The sequence below is a fragment of the Pimephales promelas genome, chromosome 17 (genome assembly GCF_988280905.1).
Source record: "Pimephales promelas chromosome 17, fPimPro1.hap1.1, whole genome shotgun sequence".
In the NCBI taxonomy this organism is placed as follows: domain Eukaryota; kingdom Metazoa; phylum Chordata; class Actinopteri; order Cypriniformes; family Leuciscidae; genus Pimephales; species Pimephales promelas.
This window is the reverse complement of record NC_142785.1, coordinates 4,395,138-4,415,873: the sequence shown is the minus strand read 5'-3', so window position 1 is coordinate 4,415,873 and position 20,736 is coordinate 4,395,138. Positions and strand designations below refer to the sequence as shown.

The following is a 20,736-nucleotide window of genomic DNA, read 5'->3' as shown; positions in this document are numbered from 1 at the left end:
TCAATATTGAATATTAAAAATAAGGGAGATTTCCCGGAATCCGTCCCCAAAATAAGGGATTTTTATTACACGATTCTTATCCACAAACTTTAAAAATAAAGCACAAATCATTAAAAGTACAGATTTTATAAATTATAAATTAACTAGATATGTGTGTGAGAGAAAAAGACAGTGTGTCATTTAAAGAAAAAAATCTACATTTGGATTAGCGGTGTGTTGCTCTTGCCTTTACGACAACAATTTTAACTGTTATCACACCTTCCAAAATCTGCAAAATAGGGAAGTGGGCTGTCTGTTTATTTCAATAACATTTACATATTTTGTGTAGCTTTAAAGAGCTATATTTACCCTGATGGTGGATCGTCACAGAAGACACACTATGTTATTGTGTAGCCTATCCTATCTTTATATCCTCTTGAGGCTCAGAACTTTTTTTCAAAAGTTTTTTTCGTTGCTGTGACCTCTGTAGTGGACACCAGGACTCGATTGTTTAAAAAAAAATTACATGAAATTATATATAGGCAAAAATAATGGAAATATTTGACATATAAACATTGTTTTCTTTTCTTTTTTGCCTGGAAACGCTTCCAACACGCTTGCGTGTCACGTGAAAAATAGGCGTTGGTTCTATTTCTAGTATGCACGCGTTTTCCGCACGGCTCATGCTGCGCCTTAGAAGCGCGTGTCGTGCAATCTCTTAACGTGGGAGCCGAAATAAAAACCATAGACAGTAAAATAAAAACGGACACGCCACGCAGCTGAGACGCACGCAGCCAGTGTGTCTCCGGCCAGCGCATCCGCATCCGAGGATGTACGACTTCAAGCCGAATCTGTCCGAGCTTGTACGTCTCACACAATCAGAGCGTAAACATAAGTGATATTTTACGGTTAAAATACTAAAACGGGAAGACAGCGGGAAAAGAGCCAAAATACGTGAGAAACCCAGAAAAAACGGGAGGGTTGACAGCCGTGCACCAAAGCCCAAAGATCCAGACAAGGTACGCATATGTGTCGACATGAGACAAGCAAATACAGCCATCCAAAGAGAACGTCACCTGACTCCCACGATGGATGACGTTATCCATGAACTGAACGGAGCGACCATATTCTCAAAGCTGGATCTAACATCAGGATATCACCAGCTGGAACTACATCCCAACAGCAGGTATATTACCACATTCACAACACACCTGGGCTTGAGAAGGTACAAGCGCCTCAATTTCGGCATCTCTTCAGCCGCGGAGGTGTTTCGAAACACAATCCATCAGACACTTCAGGGCATCGCAGGGGTGAAGAATCTCAGCAATGACATCATCGTCTATGGAGCGACACGGGCTGATCATGACAGGAGTCTAACAGCTGTATTCCAGAGACTCAAAGAATGTGGCCTCACACTAAACCGTAAGAAATGTGAGTTCAACAAGACGCGACTTGAGTTCTTCGGGTTCATCTTCTCTGCTGGCGGTGTCTCAGCAGATCCCAAGAAGGTCGAAGCCATACACAAAGCCGACAAGCCGAAGGATGCTGCCGAAGTCAGAAGTCTTTTAGGCATGGCAAACTACTGCTCACGCTTCATCCCTAATTTTGCCACAGTAACAGAGCCCCTTAGAAAGCTCACGAGGAAAAACACGACCTGGCAGTGGGGCGCAGAACAGGATGCAGCACTGAGCACACTGAGAGAGAGTCTCACCACGATACTGCTGCAAAAAGACCAAAAACAGAAACACATAATCGCTTATGCAAGCAGAGCACTCAGTGACGTCGAAAAGGCGATACTCTCAAACGGAGCGTGAAGCACTCGCAATTGTATGGAGCTGTGAACATTTTCATCTCTACATTTATGGCAAAGAGTTCACGATGGTGACAGACCACTAGCCACTCGAACTGATCTGGAACAACCCGAGGTCCAAGCCGCCTGCCCGCATCGAGCGCTGGGGACTCCGGCTGCAGCCGTACAACCTCAAAATTGAATATAGGAAAGGAACCGATAATCCAGCAGACTACAGTACATGTCCCGCCATCCAATCCCAGCACAGACACCTGCCAAAAACACCCGTGCCACAAAGGTGGCTGAAGAATATGTAAACTTCATCATGAGAAGAGCAACACACCACAAGCGATGACTCTAGATGAAATCAAGTCAGAGACACTCAAGGATGAAACATTACAAAAGGTTAGTGCTCTTATACGCAACAATGCATGGCACACAGTCGCAGTAAGACAGAATGAACATGTGAAAAGCGAGCTCACAGTATCACACGAAAACGACATCATACTCAAGGGCTCCAGAATCGTCATTCCCTCCTCCCTCGAGTACAGAGTACTTCAGCTTGCCCATGAGGCACATCAGGGAATCACAAAGACAAAGGCCCCCAGGCATCGATCGACAGGCCGAGGCAATGGTCAGAAACTGTCTTGCATGTCAAGCCACCATACCTGAAACGCACACAGAACCTCTGAAGATGTCAGACCTGCCTGACACAGTCTGGAAAGATGTAAGTGCTGACTTTTACGGCCCACTACCAACAGGTGAACACCTGCTGGTCATCGTAGACGACTACTCCCGATACCCCGTGGTAGAAGTCGTACACTCCACCTCTGCAAACTCTGTCATCCCTGTCATAAGCCATGTTTCCATCGACACGTTTTTATCCGAATTAAGTGATATCGAATGAAAAATGCCTTATGGAAACAGTAAAATTCGATGAAATTTCATGAAAATCGACTCAAATGAAATGCGTTCGGTCTCATCGGATTTTATCTTGATCGATATACGGCTAATGCGATAAAAGCTGATGGAAACGTTATTTGCCGAATAAATAATGAATTGCGATTTTTAGGCCCTTTTATGGTTGCAACACGCCAGAAGACGAGTTCATTTCCGGCCAGTCCCGCTCTGTTTGCGCACACATGGCGGATGTCAACAAAGACAGATGTAAGTAGTGGACAAAGCAAAAAGATGCTTCAACCAAAGGGTTTCCGTGAACCACGATCTCCCAGAACTGATGGAGCGCTGTCGTTCCTTGTCTCAAATCAATTCGATATACCAATTTGATCGCAAAACAGCATTTGACGTCATTACGTACAGGTTTGTATTCGCTTTAAAGCCGTTGGATGGAAACACACTTTCACCAGCCGAACTTCAGATAATTCGATTGACAAGTGGATGGAAACATGGCTATAGATAAAATCTTTTCCATGTTTGGCATCCCCAGATCTGTAAAAACGGATAACGGCCCCCATTCAACAGTGAGCAGTTCAGCAGGTTTGCAGCCTACATGGCATTTCACCATTGAAAGATCACACCATTATGGCCCCATTAAGGTTTATGAGAACACTTGGAAGATGCCCAAGATGTTGCACACCTGGAAGCAGCATCTCCACAAATTCCTACGTGAGTACCGTTCGACATCACACAGCACAACAACAACATCACCCGTTGAGTTGTTGCTCAAACGCAGGATACGGGCACGCACACTGGATCGGACAAGGATCTTCGCAGGAGACCACAAGGCCAAAGCCAAAAAGGTGTACTCTGACACTTGCCGACACGCTGCACATTACTCTCTCCAACCTGGTGACATGGTGCTGTGCTCTCAACCCAGGCGCAATAAACTTACAGCACCATACCACCGTAAACCGTACAAAGTTACCACAGTCAAAGGCTCCATGGTCACCGCTGAATGGAACGGACATCGAGTGACAAGAAATTCATCCTTCTTCGAAAAGCTTGACCCTGGCCTGCGTGACACATCGACAGCAGAAGAGGATGAAGAAGTCACTACTGACACAGTCCCAGTGGTGGCAAGATACCCTACTAGGCACAGACAGCCTCCACAGTTCCTCAGAGACTTTGTCACAGCCTGAAAAATGGGTAACATAGACTGATTAGGACTGTGAAATGGACATAATGCACTAGAGATGGTATGGACTTGGCGACACAACTGTTATGTGTTAAAAAAAAAAGTGTTAAGTGAAGGTGACAAAACCGTCATGTGTTAAATATGTTAAGTGTTAAGAGAAGAGGATGTGTCCTAAGGAAAAAAAAAACAAGTTCGTTTAGAATCTGAAAATGTATGTAAATGCAGTTCTACATCCCATGTCAGAAATTGGGTGAGTATATGCATTTAACTGAGTTATTACACTAAAGCAATCTGTTTGTCTACTTCATAGTTTTGTTTTGACCACAGACCAAGTGAATGTTTAGGTGTTGATTTCCCAAGTAACTGAAAGTGGAAACAACATAACTGAGTTCATTAGTTAAAAAAAAAAAGTCATGTGACATTCAGAGTATACCAGCAAATATAGATATCTATATAAAGGCTAGATATGTCGTCCGCGCTGCTGGCCAATGGAGGTCGACGTCAGCACCTGGCGGCCATCTTGTCACAGGCAGCTCGCTCACTGGTAACATTGTTTTAATGGTGCATGTACTTTTTAAATCACCGTAACATGCTCAAATTTCTACCGATTTTCAAACGGTCTGGTTTGTTATAAACGGCAGAGATGTAGTTATGATACTGCATACTTATGAATAATAAGTGTATAAATAAATAATCATCCAGAATTATAGCCACGTTGATAACGTTTGTAAGAAACCAAACCGTTTGTAAATCCGTCAAGATTTCAACGAGATAAGAGTATTTCTTACATCACAGAGCCCACCAGAAAGCCTGTCTGTGACAAGATGGCCGCCGGTGATGACGATAAATACTCCGCTGTGAGACAGCTAGCCTTTATATAGATATCTATGCCAGCAAACGTGCATGTACTGTTGACGTCATTACGTCAGTATACGTAGCCCAGCAATAAACGCACTGTATGCAACGTTCCGTCTGATTATTTGTAGATTAACCAAACACATGTAAAAATATCACACTTGCCACCTGTGTTAACCTATAAATGACTCCCCAGATAGCAAACTGACATTGAATCAACGTGGAAACATGACATCGAAACAACGTCGATCTGACATTGTTTTGCTCATCGAATTAACGTTGAACCAACGTCACACGCGTCATTCTTTCAAAACTAACGGAAAATCAACTTGAAATCAACGTTGTTTCAACGTTATGAAAGCAAACCAATTTTCGATTTTCATTTAGCTTTGAAGAATGCCGCGTCTGACGTTGATTCAACGTTAATTCGATGAGCGAAACAATGCCAGATCAACGTTGTTTCGATGTCATGAGAGACGTCGTGTCCACGTTGATTCAATGTCAGTTTGCTGTCTGGATCATACTCAATAACAAAGTTATTAACACACCAGACAATATAAAACAAGCATGATCATATCTGTGAGCTCCAGAATGCTCATTTCCTGTTGTTTGAAAGTGCCTGCAAACCATCAGCTGTACTTCTCTCGCATCTTCCCCAACCCCCTGCTACTGAGAGTGCATCTGCTATAAGTGCTATTAGTGCTACATGACACGCGCGAGAGAGAGAGACAGGGAGAGAGGCAGACAATCTGGGTTAATTTCTGCTTCTCGTTAGCTATTTAAAGCGATTAGGGTGATATAGTGACTCATCAAGTGGCTTTGTTTCAGACTGAGAACTTTAACAATCGGACATGAAGTAAAAAGGGACATGCGTCGACAGATACAAATATTCACATGATTGGTGTTTTGCAATCAAAATGTCCCCCATGGAAGTGAAACCATTGATGTGAATGTACAGACAGCGCAGTCCCATGTTTAGCCATCCCAAGTCGTCATATAACTGACATCTTGGGACGTCTTTTGACCATACGTCAATATCCGCCTTTTTAGGGCCCCCTTAAACGTCGGCAGATGACGTTATCGGATCCTAACTCTACCCCATACCTAAACCTACCCCGTCACCTTACTGACATTAAAGCTAAAGCGTTAGTTGTATGACGGCCCGGGATCGTCATCTACCGACGTTTAAGGGGGCCCTAAAAAGGCGGATATTGACGTACTGAATGGTTAAAAGACATCCCAAGGCGTCAGTTATATGACTTCTTGAGATGAGACTGTTAGTACAGAGAACAAAATATGAAGAAAAATATACGTTTTTTGGTTAAGTGAACTAAAATAATTAAGGCCTTTCATTTCAGACAATTACAAATCACAGTAGGCGACATGATTGCCAGATAAATGTTTTATTAAAGGGTTTAATGCATGAAATGGATTGACTGGAGCGAGTGAACATCCACAACCTGGGATTTTTCTAGAAGTAAACAATATTTTAGGTTTTCGAAATAAACAGAATGTTTTACGACTTTAACATTTATATAAAACATTTTTTTTAAAGAATATGCTGTTGACATTAAAGCAAAAAGTAGACATACTTACAGTACAAAGACGTTCATTTTTTGTTCATTTTTCAGTTCAACTCTTCATGGAATTGTATTTTGTAAGCAAAGTGTGAGTGTGCGCGTTTGTGTGTGAAATGAAGACAGTTGCTATTTCACTAGTGCTCAGACTTAATTTGTACACTGTAAATATTTCATTTCTTTTTCTCTCACTCTCTCTCTCACACACACACATACACACACAATAGTTTAAGTACAGACATAGTCTCCCAATATTCAAACATACTTATAAATATACTGTATGACAATATAAATTTGAACAAAGAAGTAAAGAACAAGAGAAACTGATCACAACTCTACTGAATTTAAACAACAACACTTTGGATTTGCAGATGAGCTTTACACTCGAGATTGTGTTGGCAAAAAACGTTGCATACTAAACCCTTGCTTTGCTGACGGCTTTTTAATAATTGATTTGTTCATTGGTCTTGAGTGCAAATCACATGATTGTCAGTCCCTGCCTTGATTGTCACAAGCTTACTGAGTGTTACCATATCATGAAAATGATCCCAACAAAAATTTGACTACAAGGACTGAGATAACTGTGGAGAAATTAGGGCTTATCATAAAAGAAATTGAAACCAGAATCATGTTGTTACATGAGTTATAATAACAAAACTCAGTTCAGAGAAGTTGCTTAAATGCAGGAACTGAGTCACCAATTCTAAAAACAACACTTCAGTCTTGCACAATGCATCATGATATAATTCATATACATTCCTGATTGTCTGAAATTGAATGGAAACAAATATGACACACTGTCATTAGATCTAGAAAAAGAATGGCTAAAATAAGGAGTTTTGTTTTTTAGGTCCAACCATTAGAGGATCGCTCTCCTTTGAGTGGAAAACAATTTGTTCTAAAATCTTTTGTAAACATTAATATTTGATATTCTAAAGCAAGATCTTCCTCCCGTAATCTTACTGCAGTCTGGCCCAGTACATGTTTGGGTCATTTCCTGGAACCTGGACCGGTACAGAAACCCCTGGAGAAATCAGACCTAAAGCAGGAAAATGTAATGTGTTCAAACAGTGATATCAATAAGGAGTAAGTAAATAAATAAATATAAAATAAGTGAGTAATTCGTAAATAATTATGGAAGGCCAAATTACTAAGAATGAAATCAATAAATAAATAAATTATGAACTATATATACATTACCGGTCAAAAGTTTTAGATCGGTAAGATTTTTTCTGTTTTTAAAAGAAGTCTCTTCTGCTCACCAAGGCTGAAATTATTTGTTTAAAAATACAAAAAAAAAACAGTAATATTGTGAAATATTATTACAATTTAAAACAGTGGTTTTCTATGTGAATATATAGTGAAGTGTAATTTATTCCTGTGATCAAAGCTGAATTTACAGCATCCAGTCTTCAGTGTCACATGATCCTACAGAAATTATTATAATATGATACTCAACAAACATTTATGATTATTATCCATGTTGAAAACAGTTTTTTACATTTTTATTTCAGGATTCTTTGATGAATAGAAAGTTCAAAAGAACAGAATTGATCTGAAATGGAAAGCTTTTGTAACATTAATCACTATCATTCAAAAGTTTGGGGTCAGTAAGAATTTATTTTTTATTTTTGGGGGAAAGAAATTAGAAAATACTTTTATTCATCAAGGAGGAGTTAAATTGATCAAAAGTTGCAGTAAAGACATTTATAATGTTAGAAAAAATTATATTTTAAATAAATGCCGTTCTTTTGAACTTTCTATTCATCATAGAATTTTTTGGGGGAAATGGTACACGACTGTTTTCAACATTGAAAATAATAATTTATGTTTTTTGAGCATAAAACCAGCATATTAGAATGATTTCTGAAAGATCATGTGACACTGAAAACTGATGTGTAATCAGCAGCAGTAATGATGTTGAAAATTCAGCTTTCAAATTACATTTTAAAATATATTAAAATAGAAAGCAGTCATTACAAATTGTCATAATATTTCACAATATTCATCAAATAAAGCAGCCTTGGTGAGCAGAAGAGACTTCGTTTAAAAACATAAAAAATCTTACTGATCTAAAACTTTTGACCGGTAGTGCATGTATATTAATTACATTTTTTAAAATTATGTTTTTAAAGCTTTTTCATTTAAGCTCAAGCTCGTGCCATTTAATGTTCAGTTTCAGCAGCGTTTCGGTTGTCGGCACGTCACTCAACAATAGTGGACAATCAAAATCCATTACTTTGGTCTTTCTGCTGTTTGTCTAGTTTGTGTTTTTCACATCAGAACTATGCTGCCCTACAAAGGCAAAGTGCAGTAACTACACATTTGGTCAAAAATGAGTTAAGACTTGTAATGGGCTTTTATGACATGTGTTCTGTCTTGTGAAAAAATATCTGGGTTAAATTATGTCCCATTTCGGAGTTTCGTGCATTACCACTAATCTACCCATAACATATTTGACTGGCTGGTATAAAAACTTTAAAGGCCTTTTTCTCAGTTTCCTTGTTTGCATAGTTACTGTACTCTTTGCCTTTGTAGGGCAGTATGGACAAGCAGGGGCGTGGTAGTGGGGGGAAAAGTGGACCTGACTACCCAGGGCCCCGTCTAGGGAGAGGGCCCTTTGAAATCCCATTTTTTTAAACCTAATTAGAATTAATTGGGCCCTCCAATTGATGTCATTAATAATAATTTTTAAAAAAATATTGACCAAAATGAACTCAGTGCTAGACACTCTGGACCCCCTTCCAAATGGTTTAGTCCGCAACGCGTCGACCGCCCATAGACGCAGCGGGCGGCAAACAAGTAATAACGCAGTGAGTCTAGAGCCTGTAACGGGAGCCTGATCTGATCATGCTGTGCAAAAAGCCCAAATCGGGCTTTAAAAAAAAGAGATGAAAGAAAAAGATAGGAGGCAGAATGCGGGGAAGCAGCTGATGACTGCTTTCTTCCCAAAAGGTGAACTGAGTTTGCTATATGCACCTAACGTTACATCCAATTAAAGTTAACGTAACTTAGTCAACTCCAGACAGCTGCTGCTAATGCAGGGTTCCAGACTGCGACCAAATTGGTCTCATATGCGACCATTTTTTTGAGAATTTGATTGTGCGAGTTAAAATTGTATGTGATGTGGTCGCGTCGCATATTTACGAGTGGACGCTCGCGCAAAAGAACACCGACCGTTGTATCAGCTGCTGCAGACTGCAGTCCGTAACTTATGTTCAAAACGAACGAGTAGGCTACATCATGAATCCATTTTCCAAACCGTGTTTTTGACTTATCCTGAATCACTACACTACGCCTGTTATAAGTGTTTATATTCGGACTATTTTTTTATCCCGGATTCCCGGGGTTGACTCGGATGCGAAGTTGCCCAGTGACTGCGTGACTCGCCATAGACATTAATGGAGAGAAGTAGCTCCGGCAACAGTGTTCTTCCGCAAGACACATAGACGTCACGCGCGCATTGCACACTGATGGTGGAACACGCCAATTACGAATTCATGAATAAAAATATAAAAATGAAAATGTCTCAGGAAACAAATTATTACAAAATGCAGGAGGTAAGGAGTGTGAGATTTCTGATTTTTGAACTAACTTATAAAATTTGATAACGAAAAATCTGTTTTAGCTTGTTGTAATACTCTAATCTTTTAAAATGTATGTACATTTGAATGTTTAATGATTTTTAAAAGATAGAAATATGATGCTAATAGAAAAATGACAGACACAGAAGATTATGATTCAAATGTAAATAGATAGATTGAATGTAATTCAAATGTAAAATTCTTTAAATTACAGATTAAAATTACTGTCCAAAATCCATGAAAATCCTGAAATTTGGCAATGATGATTAATATATTACAGGTATTTATGGTAAGCCTTTGCTGGCTTAGGTCCATTAAAACCACTATTCATCGGCATGCATTGATTAATCCCATGGCATGTAGCAAAAAAAATAAAAAATAACCGCGACGAAATCAAATGCTGATGCGACCAACTGAGAAAGTTGGTAGCATCAGTTTAACCTGGTTTCTGATGGTACAGTTGTCTCTCGTGTTCTTGTGTTCTCCTATTTAAAAATAAATGTTTTTCATTTAAAACTTGCATCAGTATCATGGATCAAAATGTTAGTACACAAAACCGATGTAGCCTAAGGTTTAAAGGTATTTGAGCACAAGTAGGCCTAGGCCAAATGCATCAATTCAGGTGGTGAATGAAAGAACCAGTCATTACTATAATCTGATTTTATTATTTAAACACTGTTTATATTTGTTTATATTCAAATAATTAAAAAAATACATTTCATTCAAAATTGAATTTTCACTTTGCTAACCCGCATCGTACAATGCCATGTGTATGGGGCCCATTGACATTGAGAGTGTACAGGGCCCAGAATTTGGTGCTACGCCCCTGTGGACAAGCATAGTATAGTAAAAAATCTGTTGTTAACTCTTAATTTTATTTGTTTGGTGTTTTAATAATTAATAAGATTCTGTTTTATTAACATTGATAATGTATTTAATAACCTAACCCTTACTGCATTTTATTCCTATGCTGCTATTGTTTCAGGGTTTTTAGTTTGTATAAACAGTATGGGTGTGTATGATGATTGTGGTTTTATGTGAGTGGTTTTAACCAGACCTCAGTCCCTAATTTCGTTCCAGCTCATGTACCATTTTTTGGAATGACAATGAAAAAGTCTTAATATTATTCCTTAATAATTTATTTAAATATTTCTATTGATTCAACTTCTTTATTATTCAATTGAATCCATGGATTATCCCACTTGTACCTGGTCATTTGCCAGCATTGACAGCTGTTATTGATTGACAGGAAGGATAAAAATGTAGTTATTTTCATCAGTTAGGCTTGTTGTGAGGTCAAGCATTCTGTCCACTTTGAATCAGACACAGAGATAAAGTAGTTTATGTGAGTTAATAAATTATAGCTTCAAATAGCTTGAATTACTTCAAAATCAGTGATGAAACTTCCTCGTTGCTGAGAAATACAATGTAGCGCTTCACAAGTAAAGCTATTTTATTAATAAAAGTTGTGGGGCAGCTTTGATACATTTCTGAGATCCTGAATGTTTGTGTGTAAACTGACCGGAACTTCCTGTGCATTAAACGGTTTTATTATAGCACACCTTCCAACCAATCAGAATCGAGTATACAGACAGACTATAAAGTAAAAAAATAATATGTAAAAATAAGAAATAAGTATATTTACAATAAGTAAATAAAGAATGCAAATAAATGTAAACTGTGTTGGATTAGCTGTCAGACTGACCTGTGCTGGTGTTGCCTGAAGGAGGCGCTGTCAGGTGAGGAGAGGAGTATGACGGAGACGCAGACAGCATACAGGAGTACGAGGAGGAAGATGGAGAAGGAGCAGACTGCACACAGAACACCAGTAGAGAGACAACAACAGTAAAACACACACACACAGATTTACAATAGTGTTAAAATGTTTCGAAGAACAGAAGCAGTACTCATAGTATTTTTGCAGTATATACTCTGCACAGATTATACACACTATAATATATCACTGTACGACTATATTTGCCAAATTATACAAAAATAAGAACTGCATGTCCCACACTGACTCGACCCTGCTATCCATTTCCAGTGAGATTAATCCTGTTAACTGTTAGTGTCCCAATAGTATATAGCGGGACTCTTAGCATGCTTTTTTATTGCCTTTCTTCCCTATCATATTTTAGTAATAATCATAAATGTGGTGGCGTCATTCGAAATCTCCAATTTCACTCAAAAATGGCCATTGTGTTATGGAAACAGTCTACTTTAAACCCATTTAGCAGGCTCAATTTATTTTTATATCAACTTCAAATTCGGAATAGACTCCATAGACATGTGGCTTTGACTTTCTAGCAGTTTTATAGTCCAAATTATTTTGAATTTCTTTCCCTTCGGCAATAATACGGTGAGTGTTTTTTTTTTTTTTTTTTTTAAAGATGAATCTAGGTTTGTTTTCCAAATAATTTGTGCATTACAATAATCTAACTTCAGATCTATGGTCAAAGGGGGGGGGGGGGGGGGGTTCATCTTTTTCTTTACTCATTATTTGATCGGATTAATAATAGTTACATTTTATGCGATATTGAAAGAAAAATGTAAATTAACAATGTTGTTTATAAAAAATAACTCAATGTCATGTACCCTTTGAAACATTAATCATTGAATAAAGCCTAAAATGTTGCCATGTTTTAGAGAATAGCAGGCAGTGCATATTCAGTCAAGGTTAGAGATTATTTAGTGTTCACTGATAACCAGTGTCACCACAAGAGGGCACTAACACATAACACTACAGAAGTACATACACAGCATAAACTGGCATTGGTTTGCTAAATATAAATATGAATCTCATGTGAATCTCACCTGGAGCCCAGTATAGACTGAGAGAGAGTTATAACTGGAGAGAGCTGCGTCACTCTGGCTGATCATGGATGCTAAACACACGTAAAGAAGATGAAAGAAACACATTATATTTTTAGATCCATTTGGCAAGCCATTTTAAAGGGTTAGTTCACCCAAAAATGAAAATTCTGTCAGTATTTACTCACTCTCATGTTGTTCCAAACCTCTATGTTTTTATTTGTTCTGCTGAACACAAAGGAAGATATTGAGGAAGAATGGAAGAATGTTTTAATCAAATCTCATTCCCCATTGACTACCATAGTATGTATTTTTTCCTATGGTAGTCAATGGGGAATGAGATCTGTTTGATTAAAACATTCTTCCAAATATCTTCCTTTGTGTTCAGCTAAAGGATTATTAGGAACACCATACTAATACTGTGTTTGACCTCTTTCACCTTCAGAACCGCCTTAATTCTACGTGGCACTGATTCAACAAGGTGCTGAAAGCATTCTTTAGAAATGTTGGCCCATATTGATAGGATAGCATCTTGCAGTTGATGGAGATTTGTGGGATGCACATCCATTCATTCCACCACATCCCAAAGATGCTCTATTGGGTTGAGATCTGGTGACTGTGGGGGCCATTTTAGTACAGTCAACTCATTGTCATGTTCAAGAAACCAATTTGAAATGATTCAAGACATGGTGCATTATCCTGCTGGAAGTAGCCATCAGAGGATGGGGACATGGTGGCCATAAAGGGATGGGCATGGTCAGAAACAATGCTCAGGTAGCCCGTGGCATTTAAACGATGTCCAATTGGCACTAAGGGGTCTAAAGTTTGCCAAGAAAACATCCCCCACACCATTACACCACCAGCCTGCACAGTGGTAACAAGGCATGATGGATCCATGTTCTCATTCTGTGGGGGATCATATTCTAAGCGGCAGGTACAGCATGCTAATGTAAATGTCGGTCGTCACCTGCTGTGCTGTGCGGATGATGATATACGGCTGAATTAAAGGATGTGTTCAGTGGAGCGTGTGTTTGAGCACAGGACGTCCCGCCTCCAGACCGCCTCTGGTTTCGCAGCTTCTCCTCGCGCCTCCATTTGGCTCTTCGATTTGAAAACCACACCTGTCAATCAAGGTCCAGAGAAAGAATACATGAACTGATCTATTGCAGTATATAATTCTATTTCGGGACAATAACTTACTTGTATCCGCGCCTCTGGAAGGTCGATTTTGTTTGCAAGTCGCTCTCGTCCGAAAACATCCGGATAATGTGTTCTCTCAAACTCTGTTAGATAACGTTTAGTAGTTAAGTGCACTTAAATCTTTCTATACAATAAATGTCACACTGTGACCGCTTGCCAACACTTTTTGAAGCTTTTATTGTCCATGTGCTTACCCTTCTCCAAGGCCTCGATCTGCTCGGTTGTGAAGCTGGTTCTGTTGCGCTGGAGTTTCCTTTTTAACTGCAGCCTCAGTTGAGCCTCTTCTCCTTCAACTCTTTCTACATGTCCTCCTCTTCCTGCCATCCTCCCATCCACGTCCACCAGGCAGTCATCTGAAACCGAATTGACGTTTACCGATCGAGAATGTATAACTAACACAGTCTCATCCCAAGTCTGACGTCTTGGGACGTCTTTTGACCATACGTCAACATCCGCCTTTTTAGGATACCCTTAAACGTCAATTAGTTGACGATCCCGGACCGTCATACAACTGACGCTTTACCTTTAATGTCGGTTAGGTGACGGGGTAGGTTTAGGTCTGGGGTAGGGTTAGGATCCGATAACGTCATCTAACCGACGTTTAAGGGTACCCTAAAAAGGCAGATGTTGGCGTATGGTCAAAAGACATCCCAAGACGTCAGTTATATGAGTCTTGGGATGAGACTGCGCTGGTATAACAGAAATACATCAATGTTTAGAAAAGATCCTACGCTATCTCACGACCAATTCGTATGAATTCGTACGAGTGATTCAAAAGTGGCTAATTCGTACGAATTCATACGACCTCACTCGTACAAATTCGTACGATTTGTCTAAACCCACGTGACGGTTATGTTTAGGGGCGGAGTCAGGGGTAGGTCATTCGTACGAATTCATACGAATTGGCTAATTCGTAAAATATGTACGATTTAGCAAAATCGTACTAATTCGTACGAGTGAGGACATGCTGAATGTGTGGTTTTGTAAATTCTTAAGAATATTCATTTGTTCTTAGTTAAAAGACAGATAATATTAAGCAATTTAACTGCACTCACACTATTGGATGAGACGAAAATGTGAACAGATTTGACCCAGCCAACAGGGAACGATCTCAGAACTTTAGCTAACGTTGTGGCAAGTTTCTCTCAAAGTTATGAGGGAATTTTCCTCGAGTAATAATAACAGAATGTTCATTCAAAGTCATTTTAATATTATTCTCAAAATGTTGGATCAAAAACAATAGGCCGTCGTACGAGTGATTCAAAAGTGGCTAATTCGTATTAATTCATACGACCTCACTCGTACGAATTTGTACTATTGGCTAATTCGTAAAATATGTACGATTTAGCAAAATCGTACTAATTCGTGCGAGTGAGGTCGTACGAATTGTTACAAATTAGCCACTTCGTAAAATTCGTACAAATTCCCGTGAGATCAGGTTGGCCTATTCGTTGAATTAAATATTATTCGTTGAATTAAATCAATCATTCGTTGAATTAAATATTTACAATATTTCAATATTATTGGTTTTAGAATGTTCGGAGAACGTTCAAAAGTAACATTTCCATTATGATAAAATGATTATGACCTAAACATTCAAATCACCAAGAAAAAAAAAACATTTTGAAAATTGATATTTTGAACATAATATTTTCATAATTTCATGGGAACTGTAGCTAAATGTTTTTAGAATATATTTCATTAGCTGAGGATCTGGATAATGACAGTAACTTTGCAACGTTGACACTGATATTTGAACTGACCTGAGCTGAACAACAACTCTATTGTCTTCTTCTGCTTTACAGATTAAGTTGAATTTGTTTCATAATTGACACATTTTGCAACATTAACACTGATATTTTCTTTTTTATTAAAGTGAAGCTGCTTTGAAACAATGTTGTGCAGGGATGACGTCAAAAACCGGAAGACTTATTCACCCCTGGTTCCCTCAAGGGTTTTATAATGGGGTTCTTCAATTTATGAGTATAATAAATTTTTTCCACACTGTAAACTACACACCCCAAACTGTCTTATCTAGTTACTTTTTAGAAACATACATTTTCAAAAACGGTGTGTGTGTGTGTGGAACTTTTGTTATAGAAAAAAAATTGTATTTACCACAGAAGGTTATATCGTCACCACAGGTACATGATTATATAAAGCACTATTATATATAAATAAATATATAAATAAATGTGATATATATAAATATATATATATATATATATATAAATAAATGTGACTTGATCTGACATTTTACAATAACATTAAAACTAAACCATGAAATAGCAGAAGTATGGGATTTATGGAGCTAAAAGTACTTATACCAATAAATAATCTTACATTCTGAAAGGTTGGTTCCCTTTCAAGGGAACTTCGAGCTGCGTTGTCAAACGCGATGGGAACGCTCTGCGTGATTGCGTCGTAAAGCGTCTGTACAATCAGTCCAATGAGAGAGTAGGACGTCAGGTGACGTCATCGACCAGGAAACTATAAAGCACCCTTGAGATCAGACCGCGACAGCTTCTGTAGCCTTCAGCAAGCGATATCTGTACTCTGTCCTTGTCTATTTATTGTTGTTTGTCAAAGCCAAGAAAAGAAATATATATCACTATCTATATATGGCAAGCAAGATTATAGACGCTGTGTGGTTCCCTGCCCTCGTTACATCACGGGTGGGGACACACATCAGCTATTTGTTTGCGAGTGGAGCATGCCAGCAGTCAGTTCTCGAGGGAGCTGATTGTGGGCATTGCGAGAAGCTGTCCGCGAGGACGCTCCGCTCCCGCCGGGCGTTCTCCGAGGAGGACGGTTCGGTTCGCGTTCCCCGCGCGGGTCTCTCTGTTGCCGAGGCACGGAGACGACTCGCATTTCGGGGTTCGCAAACGGATCTGACAGCGAGGGTTGGGACGAGCTCAGCTCTATCTCAGCTTTCACATGCCAGATCTGGACTGCGATTTCCAGTTCCGAGGAATTGGTATCGTTAGTGTTTTTTTTTAAAAAAAGAAACAGTACAAACAAATAAAAATGTTAAGAGAAAGGCATTTTGACTTTTAAATGAATGAATAAATAAGTCAGCTCATATCTGCTGAATAAAAAGGTTTTATTTATGCTTTTGCCAGTTAAAATTGTACTGGCTAGCTGAACATTATGAGATTGAAAAATAAATAAGAGTTTTTAAGATTCAATTTATTTTAAAAACTAGAAAACTCTGTTTCTCAGCCTCCTCGTCAGGGTTATATTTTATGTGTTTAATCCCCATATTATAGCAATGTTTGGGTATTTCAGTGCCTCGGGTTACGAGACGCTTGCAAGCTTTCTCTCTCCCGAGTCGGTGTCATCGTTTTTAACCCCGACGTTACCCACCAGCCATCATAAATAATGAATAAATTTTTATTAGGCAGCCCTGGTGGGTATGGAATGTGTGTGAGGAGCGACTCTCTGAGAAGGGTCGCAGCGCTGCCAGTTCGGTTGTTCCCGCTGGTGGCCACAGAATTATATGTACATATATGTTTTTTCCGATATAAAGATAATGGGAAAATAAAAATATGTCTGTTCTTCTGGACGCTCCGCTTTCAAGAAAACTATGAAATAATCCATTCAGCGGTGTTCCAGAGGTTTCTTCCTCACCAATGTTCCTGAGACTGCTGGACGAGAGCAGTCTCGGCCTATTAAGCTCCTCGCAGCACAAGGTGCAAACAGAACAGTCTATAGCCAGTTAGAGAAATGCAAGATCTGAGGACTGTTTTATCTCTAAAAAAGCTTGGACAAAGGAGAAGCCCTGACGCTGAGGTGGTCAGGCTTCTAAGGGTGGTCCCCTCTGGGGTAGGGACGGTTTTGAGAAATCGTTTCTCCTCAGTGCCCTTTGGGGTGCGACTCTCTGAGGAGGGTGAGTTTCTCTGAGTTTCAGGGCACCAAGGTCTCAGTGTCCCCAAACGAGCCTTAAAAAAGAGCAGTCAGTTCGGTTTCCCTGCCGGTTCACCGTTTCAGGGCGCCGAGGTGCCTGCTTTATCCAACGGTCCTCCGAGGAGGGTCGTAGGAACTAAGCTAGTGAAGAGATAGGCAGATCTGAGGACTGTCATCATCTCTAATAAAGCTTAGACAAGAAAATGAGGCTATCAGGCTTCTGAGGGCTCTTCCGGGGCAGGGACGATTTTGAGAAATCGTTTCTCCTTGGCAACCTCTGGGGTGCGACTCTCTGAGGAGGGTCGCAGCCATGGGCGTAATTTGCGGGGGGGGGGTTAGGGGGTTATGACCCCCTCAATAATCAGACCCAGCTAATATAACCCCCCGAATATCATCACATCATTCAGATTAGAATAGATTCCGAATCATTCAGATTCCGAATTAATATTAAATACATTTTGCCAAAAAAGATAGATAGTATCATATTTTAATGTACCCTCTGCCCACCGCACCGACTTGGTATTACCCAACCCGCTTTCTCTACCAAGTTTGTTTACTATGTTGCGCAGTCGCTGGGATGAATGGTTTGAGGAAATAGCTGAAGTTGCATGCTAACAGATAGAAAGATGGAAAGGACATTGAAAGGCAGCCAGACAACGATTTTTTAATTGTTGGTCGACTCCAAAAAAGGAAAAATCCTGACCAAACTGAGGTACCCCATTGCTAAGTTAGCTGTTTCTCAAAGTGCGGCGCGTGGGCGCGGCACACTGGTGGGGAATAGAGACAAACAGGTTTTGTGCCCATCTTTTTAATTCCTTTATTTATTGACCATACACTCAAAACAAAACAAAGACATTTAAATGTAAACCTTACTTAACCTTTTCACGCGTACCGGTAAGTTTAAAAGTTTTTCAAGGCGACCGTTATTGATCGTAGTATCATTTTATGGTTCCCATGGAGACGCGTCCTTGCTTGTCAGTTGTCACACCGCAGCCACAACAGTTGAATGACTGATGATCTGCTTTTATTTATTTTTTTATTCAGAATTTCACAATTTGCTAGCTATATTAGGATCTGATATTCCGATTGTCAAATATGTGCAAGTGGATGTGTTTTGTTGTTAAAACACCTTTGCTGTAGGCTATGCGCAACTTATTTTAGGTATCTTATACGTACATTATTAGGAATTTGCCACCTTCAGCTCAATTTGATATTATTATTATGTTCCTTTACATGAGGTTGAAACCTGCACTGCACTTAGAGCACCGGCTTGGGATTTGGCCATTGTACTTGAGGGTCTGGCTTTGGCTCCCTTTGAGCCCATTGAAGAGGTTTTAGAAAAATTCCTCACTTTGAGAACATTTCTCTTTGCGGTTTCATTTACCGGAGATAAGGAGATTTGCATGCCCTGTCGGTTGCTCCTTTATGCCTGGAATCTGCACCGGGTATGGTGAAAGCATTTCTAAACCCTAGACTGGGTTATACTCCTTAGGTCCCAGTTAATTTTTGGGGGCCTTATAGTGCTGCAGGCCTTTTATCCTCCACCTTTTAATACCCCAGATCAGGAACGACTGAACCTGTTATGTCCAGTTCGGGCATTAGATGCCTACGTTCACAGAGCTGCCCTGTGGCGTAACTTTGAACAATTATTTGTCTGCTTTGGGTCACTCAAGAAAGAGTCCCCTGCATCTAAACAGGTTATGAGCAAATGGATAGTCGAGGCTATATCATTAGCTTATGAAGCGGCTGAACAGCTTTCACCTATGGCTGTTCGGGCCCATTCTACTAGAAGTATGGCGGCCTCTACGGCCTTTATTCCGAGTGTTTCCCTTCTCGATTTTTGTAATGCGGCAGGATGTCCTCTCTGCATACATTTGTCAGATTTTATGACCTTGGCCTCTCCACTCCTGGGGCTAGGTTGCTTGCTTCTTAGTGTGCGCAAGGACTTCACACAGAACGGGCATTTCTCAGCATGGCGTTGTGGGTATGGGGTTCCCATCGCGTTTGACAACGCAGCTCGAAGTTCCCTTGAAAGGGAACGTCTCAGGTTACGTATGTAACCCTGGTTCCCTGAGAGGGAACGAGAGCTGCGTTCGCCTGCCATACTTCCTGCATGCCCTGATCGACTTGCTTCAGGCCTTTCACAGAAGCTGTCGCGGTCTGATCTCAAGGGTGCTTTATAGTTTCTTGGTCGATTACGTCACCTGACGTCCTACTCTCTCATTGGACTGATTGTACAGACGCTTCACGACGCAATCACGCAGAGCGTTCAAATCGCGTTTGACAACGCAACTCTCATTCCCTCTCAGGGAACCAGGGTTACATACGTAACCTGAGACGTTTAAATTACTCACGAACAAGTGTACGCACACATTTTAATGTATAGTATAGGCATATATATGTCTAAGACTCTCTCTCACCGGTGCTGTGCTGCTGGCTGGGGCCGTTGCTCTGCTGATGGTACCAGTCATTGGATCCACTCCAGTTGGAAGTGTTCTGGAGATTCAGCATGGTTAACCTCTCAAACATCCTGCGCTTGCCACTACAGCCACAGAACAGAGACAGACAAGAGACCGTTTCGACTTAATTTACAATCTCCTTTGACCCTGAACAATGGAGACACAGAGTATCAAATGCGTTCACACACATTAAAGTGAATTACAGTACCATCATTCTATACATATAAAGAAAAAGTCTGTCAAGAAGTTGATATTTCACTGTATAGGAGTATTAATTTATCTATATGCGTGCAGTTCAGATTTGTGCATTCGAAAACAAATTAAGCTATGAGAATTAAAAATAATACATCTTCACTGTCTGTAATTACACTTATCTGACGGCACCATTTGAAAATCACAGACGGTTTGTATTATTTCTATATTATATTATAACATTTGTAATGTTTACTGTATGGGAATGTGATATTAACGCTTAGTACCA

The 20,736-nt window shown here is 39.8% G+C and overlaps 1 protein-coding gene across 2 annotated transcripts; it reads right to left on the bottom strand.

Moving 5' to 3' along the window:
- Window positions 1–6,113: 6,113 nt before the first annotated feature.
- On the bottom strand, window positions 6,114–20,333 carry LOC120468977 (paired box protein Pax-6). 2 transcript variants are annotated; one of them, XM_089121794.1, is made up of 7 exons: window positions 20,220–20,333; window positions 14,085–14,252; window positions 13,891–13,973; window positions 13,658–13,811; window positions 12,694–12,764; window positions 11,585–11,690; window positions 6,114–7,334 (listed from the first exon to the last, which is right to left on the bottom strand). In XM_089121794.1, the coding sequence occupies exons 1-7, from the start codon at window positions 20,323–20,325 to the stop codon at window positions 7,255–7,257; spliced, it is 768 nt and encodes a 255-aa protein (XP_088977920.1). In that variant the 5' UTR covers window positions 20,326–20,333; the 3' UTR covers window positions 6,114–7,254. The 2 variants fall into 2 exon arrangements, with proteins under 2 accessions (XP_088977920.1, XP_088977919.1); XM_089121793.1 differs by lacking the exon at window positions 20,220–20,333 and adding an exon at window positions 16,234–16,898 and having other exon boundaries at window positions 14,085–14,243.
- Between the last annotated feature and the right edge of the window lie 403 nt (window positions 20,334–20,736).

What these genes read in the sequence shown, in the direction of transcription:
- LOC120468977 (XM_089121794.1), bottom strand. Translation starts at nt 20,325, where the DNA reads ATGTTTGAGAGGTTAACCATGCTGAATCTCCAGAACACTTCCAACTGG. An exon ending in CCCCAGCCAGCAGCACAGCA is followed by an intron (nt 14,253 to 20,219) that starts CCGGTGAGAGAG and finishes TAAACGTCAATT; the next exon opens with CGGTTTCAGATGACTGCCTG. An exon ending in CAGTCTATACTGGGCTCCAG is followed by an intron (nt 11,691 to 12,693) that starts GTGAGATTCACA and finishes TTCTGTGTGCAG; the next exon opens with TCTGCTCCTTCTCCATCTTC.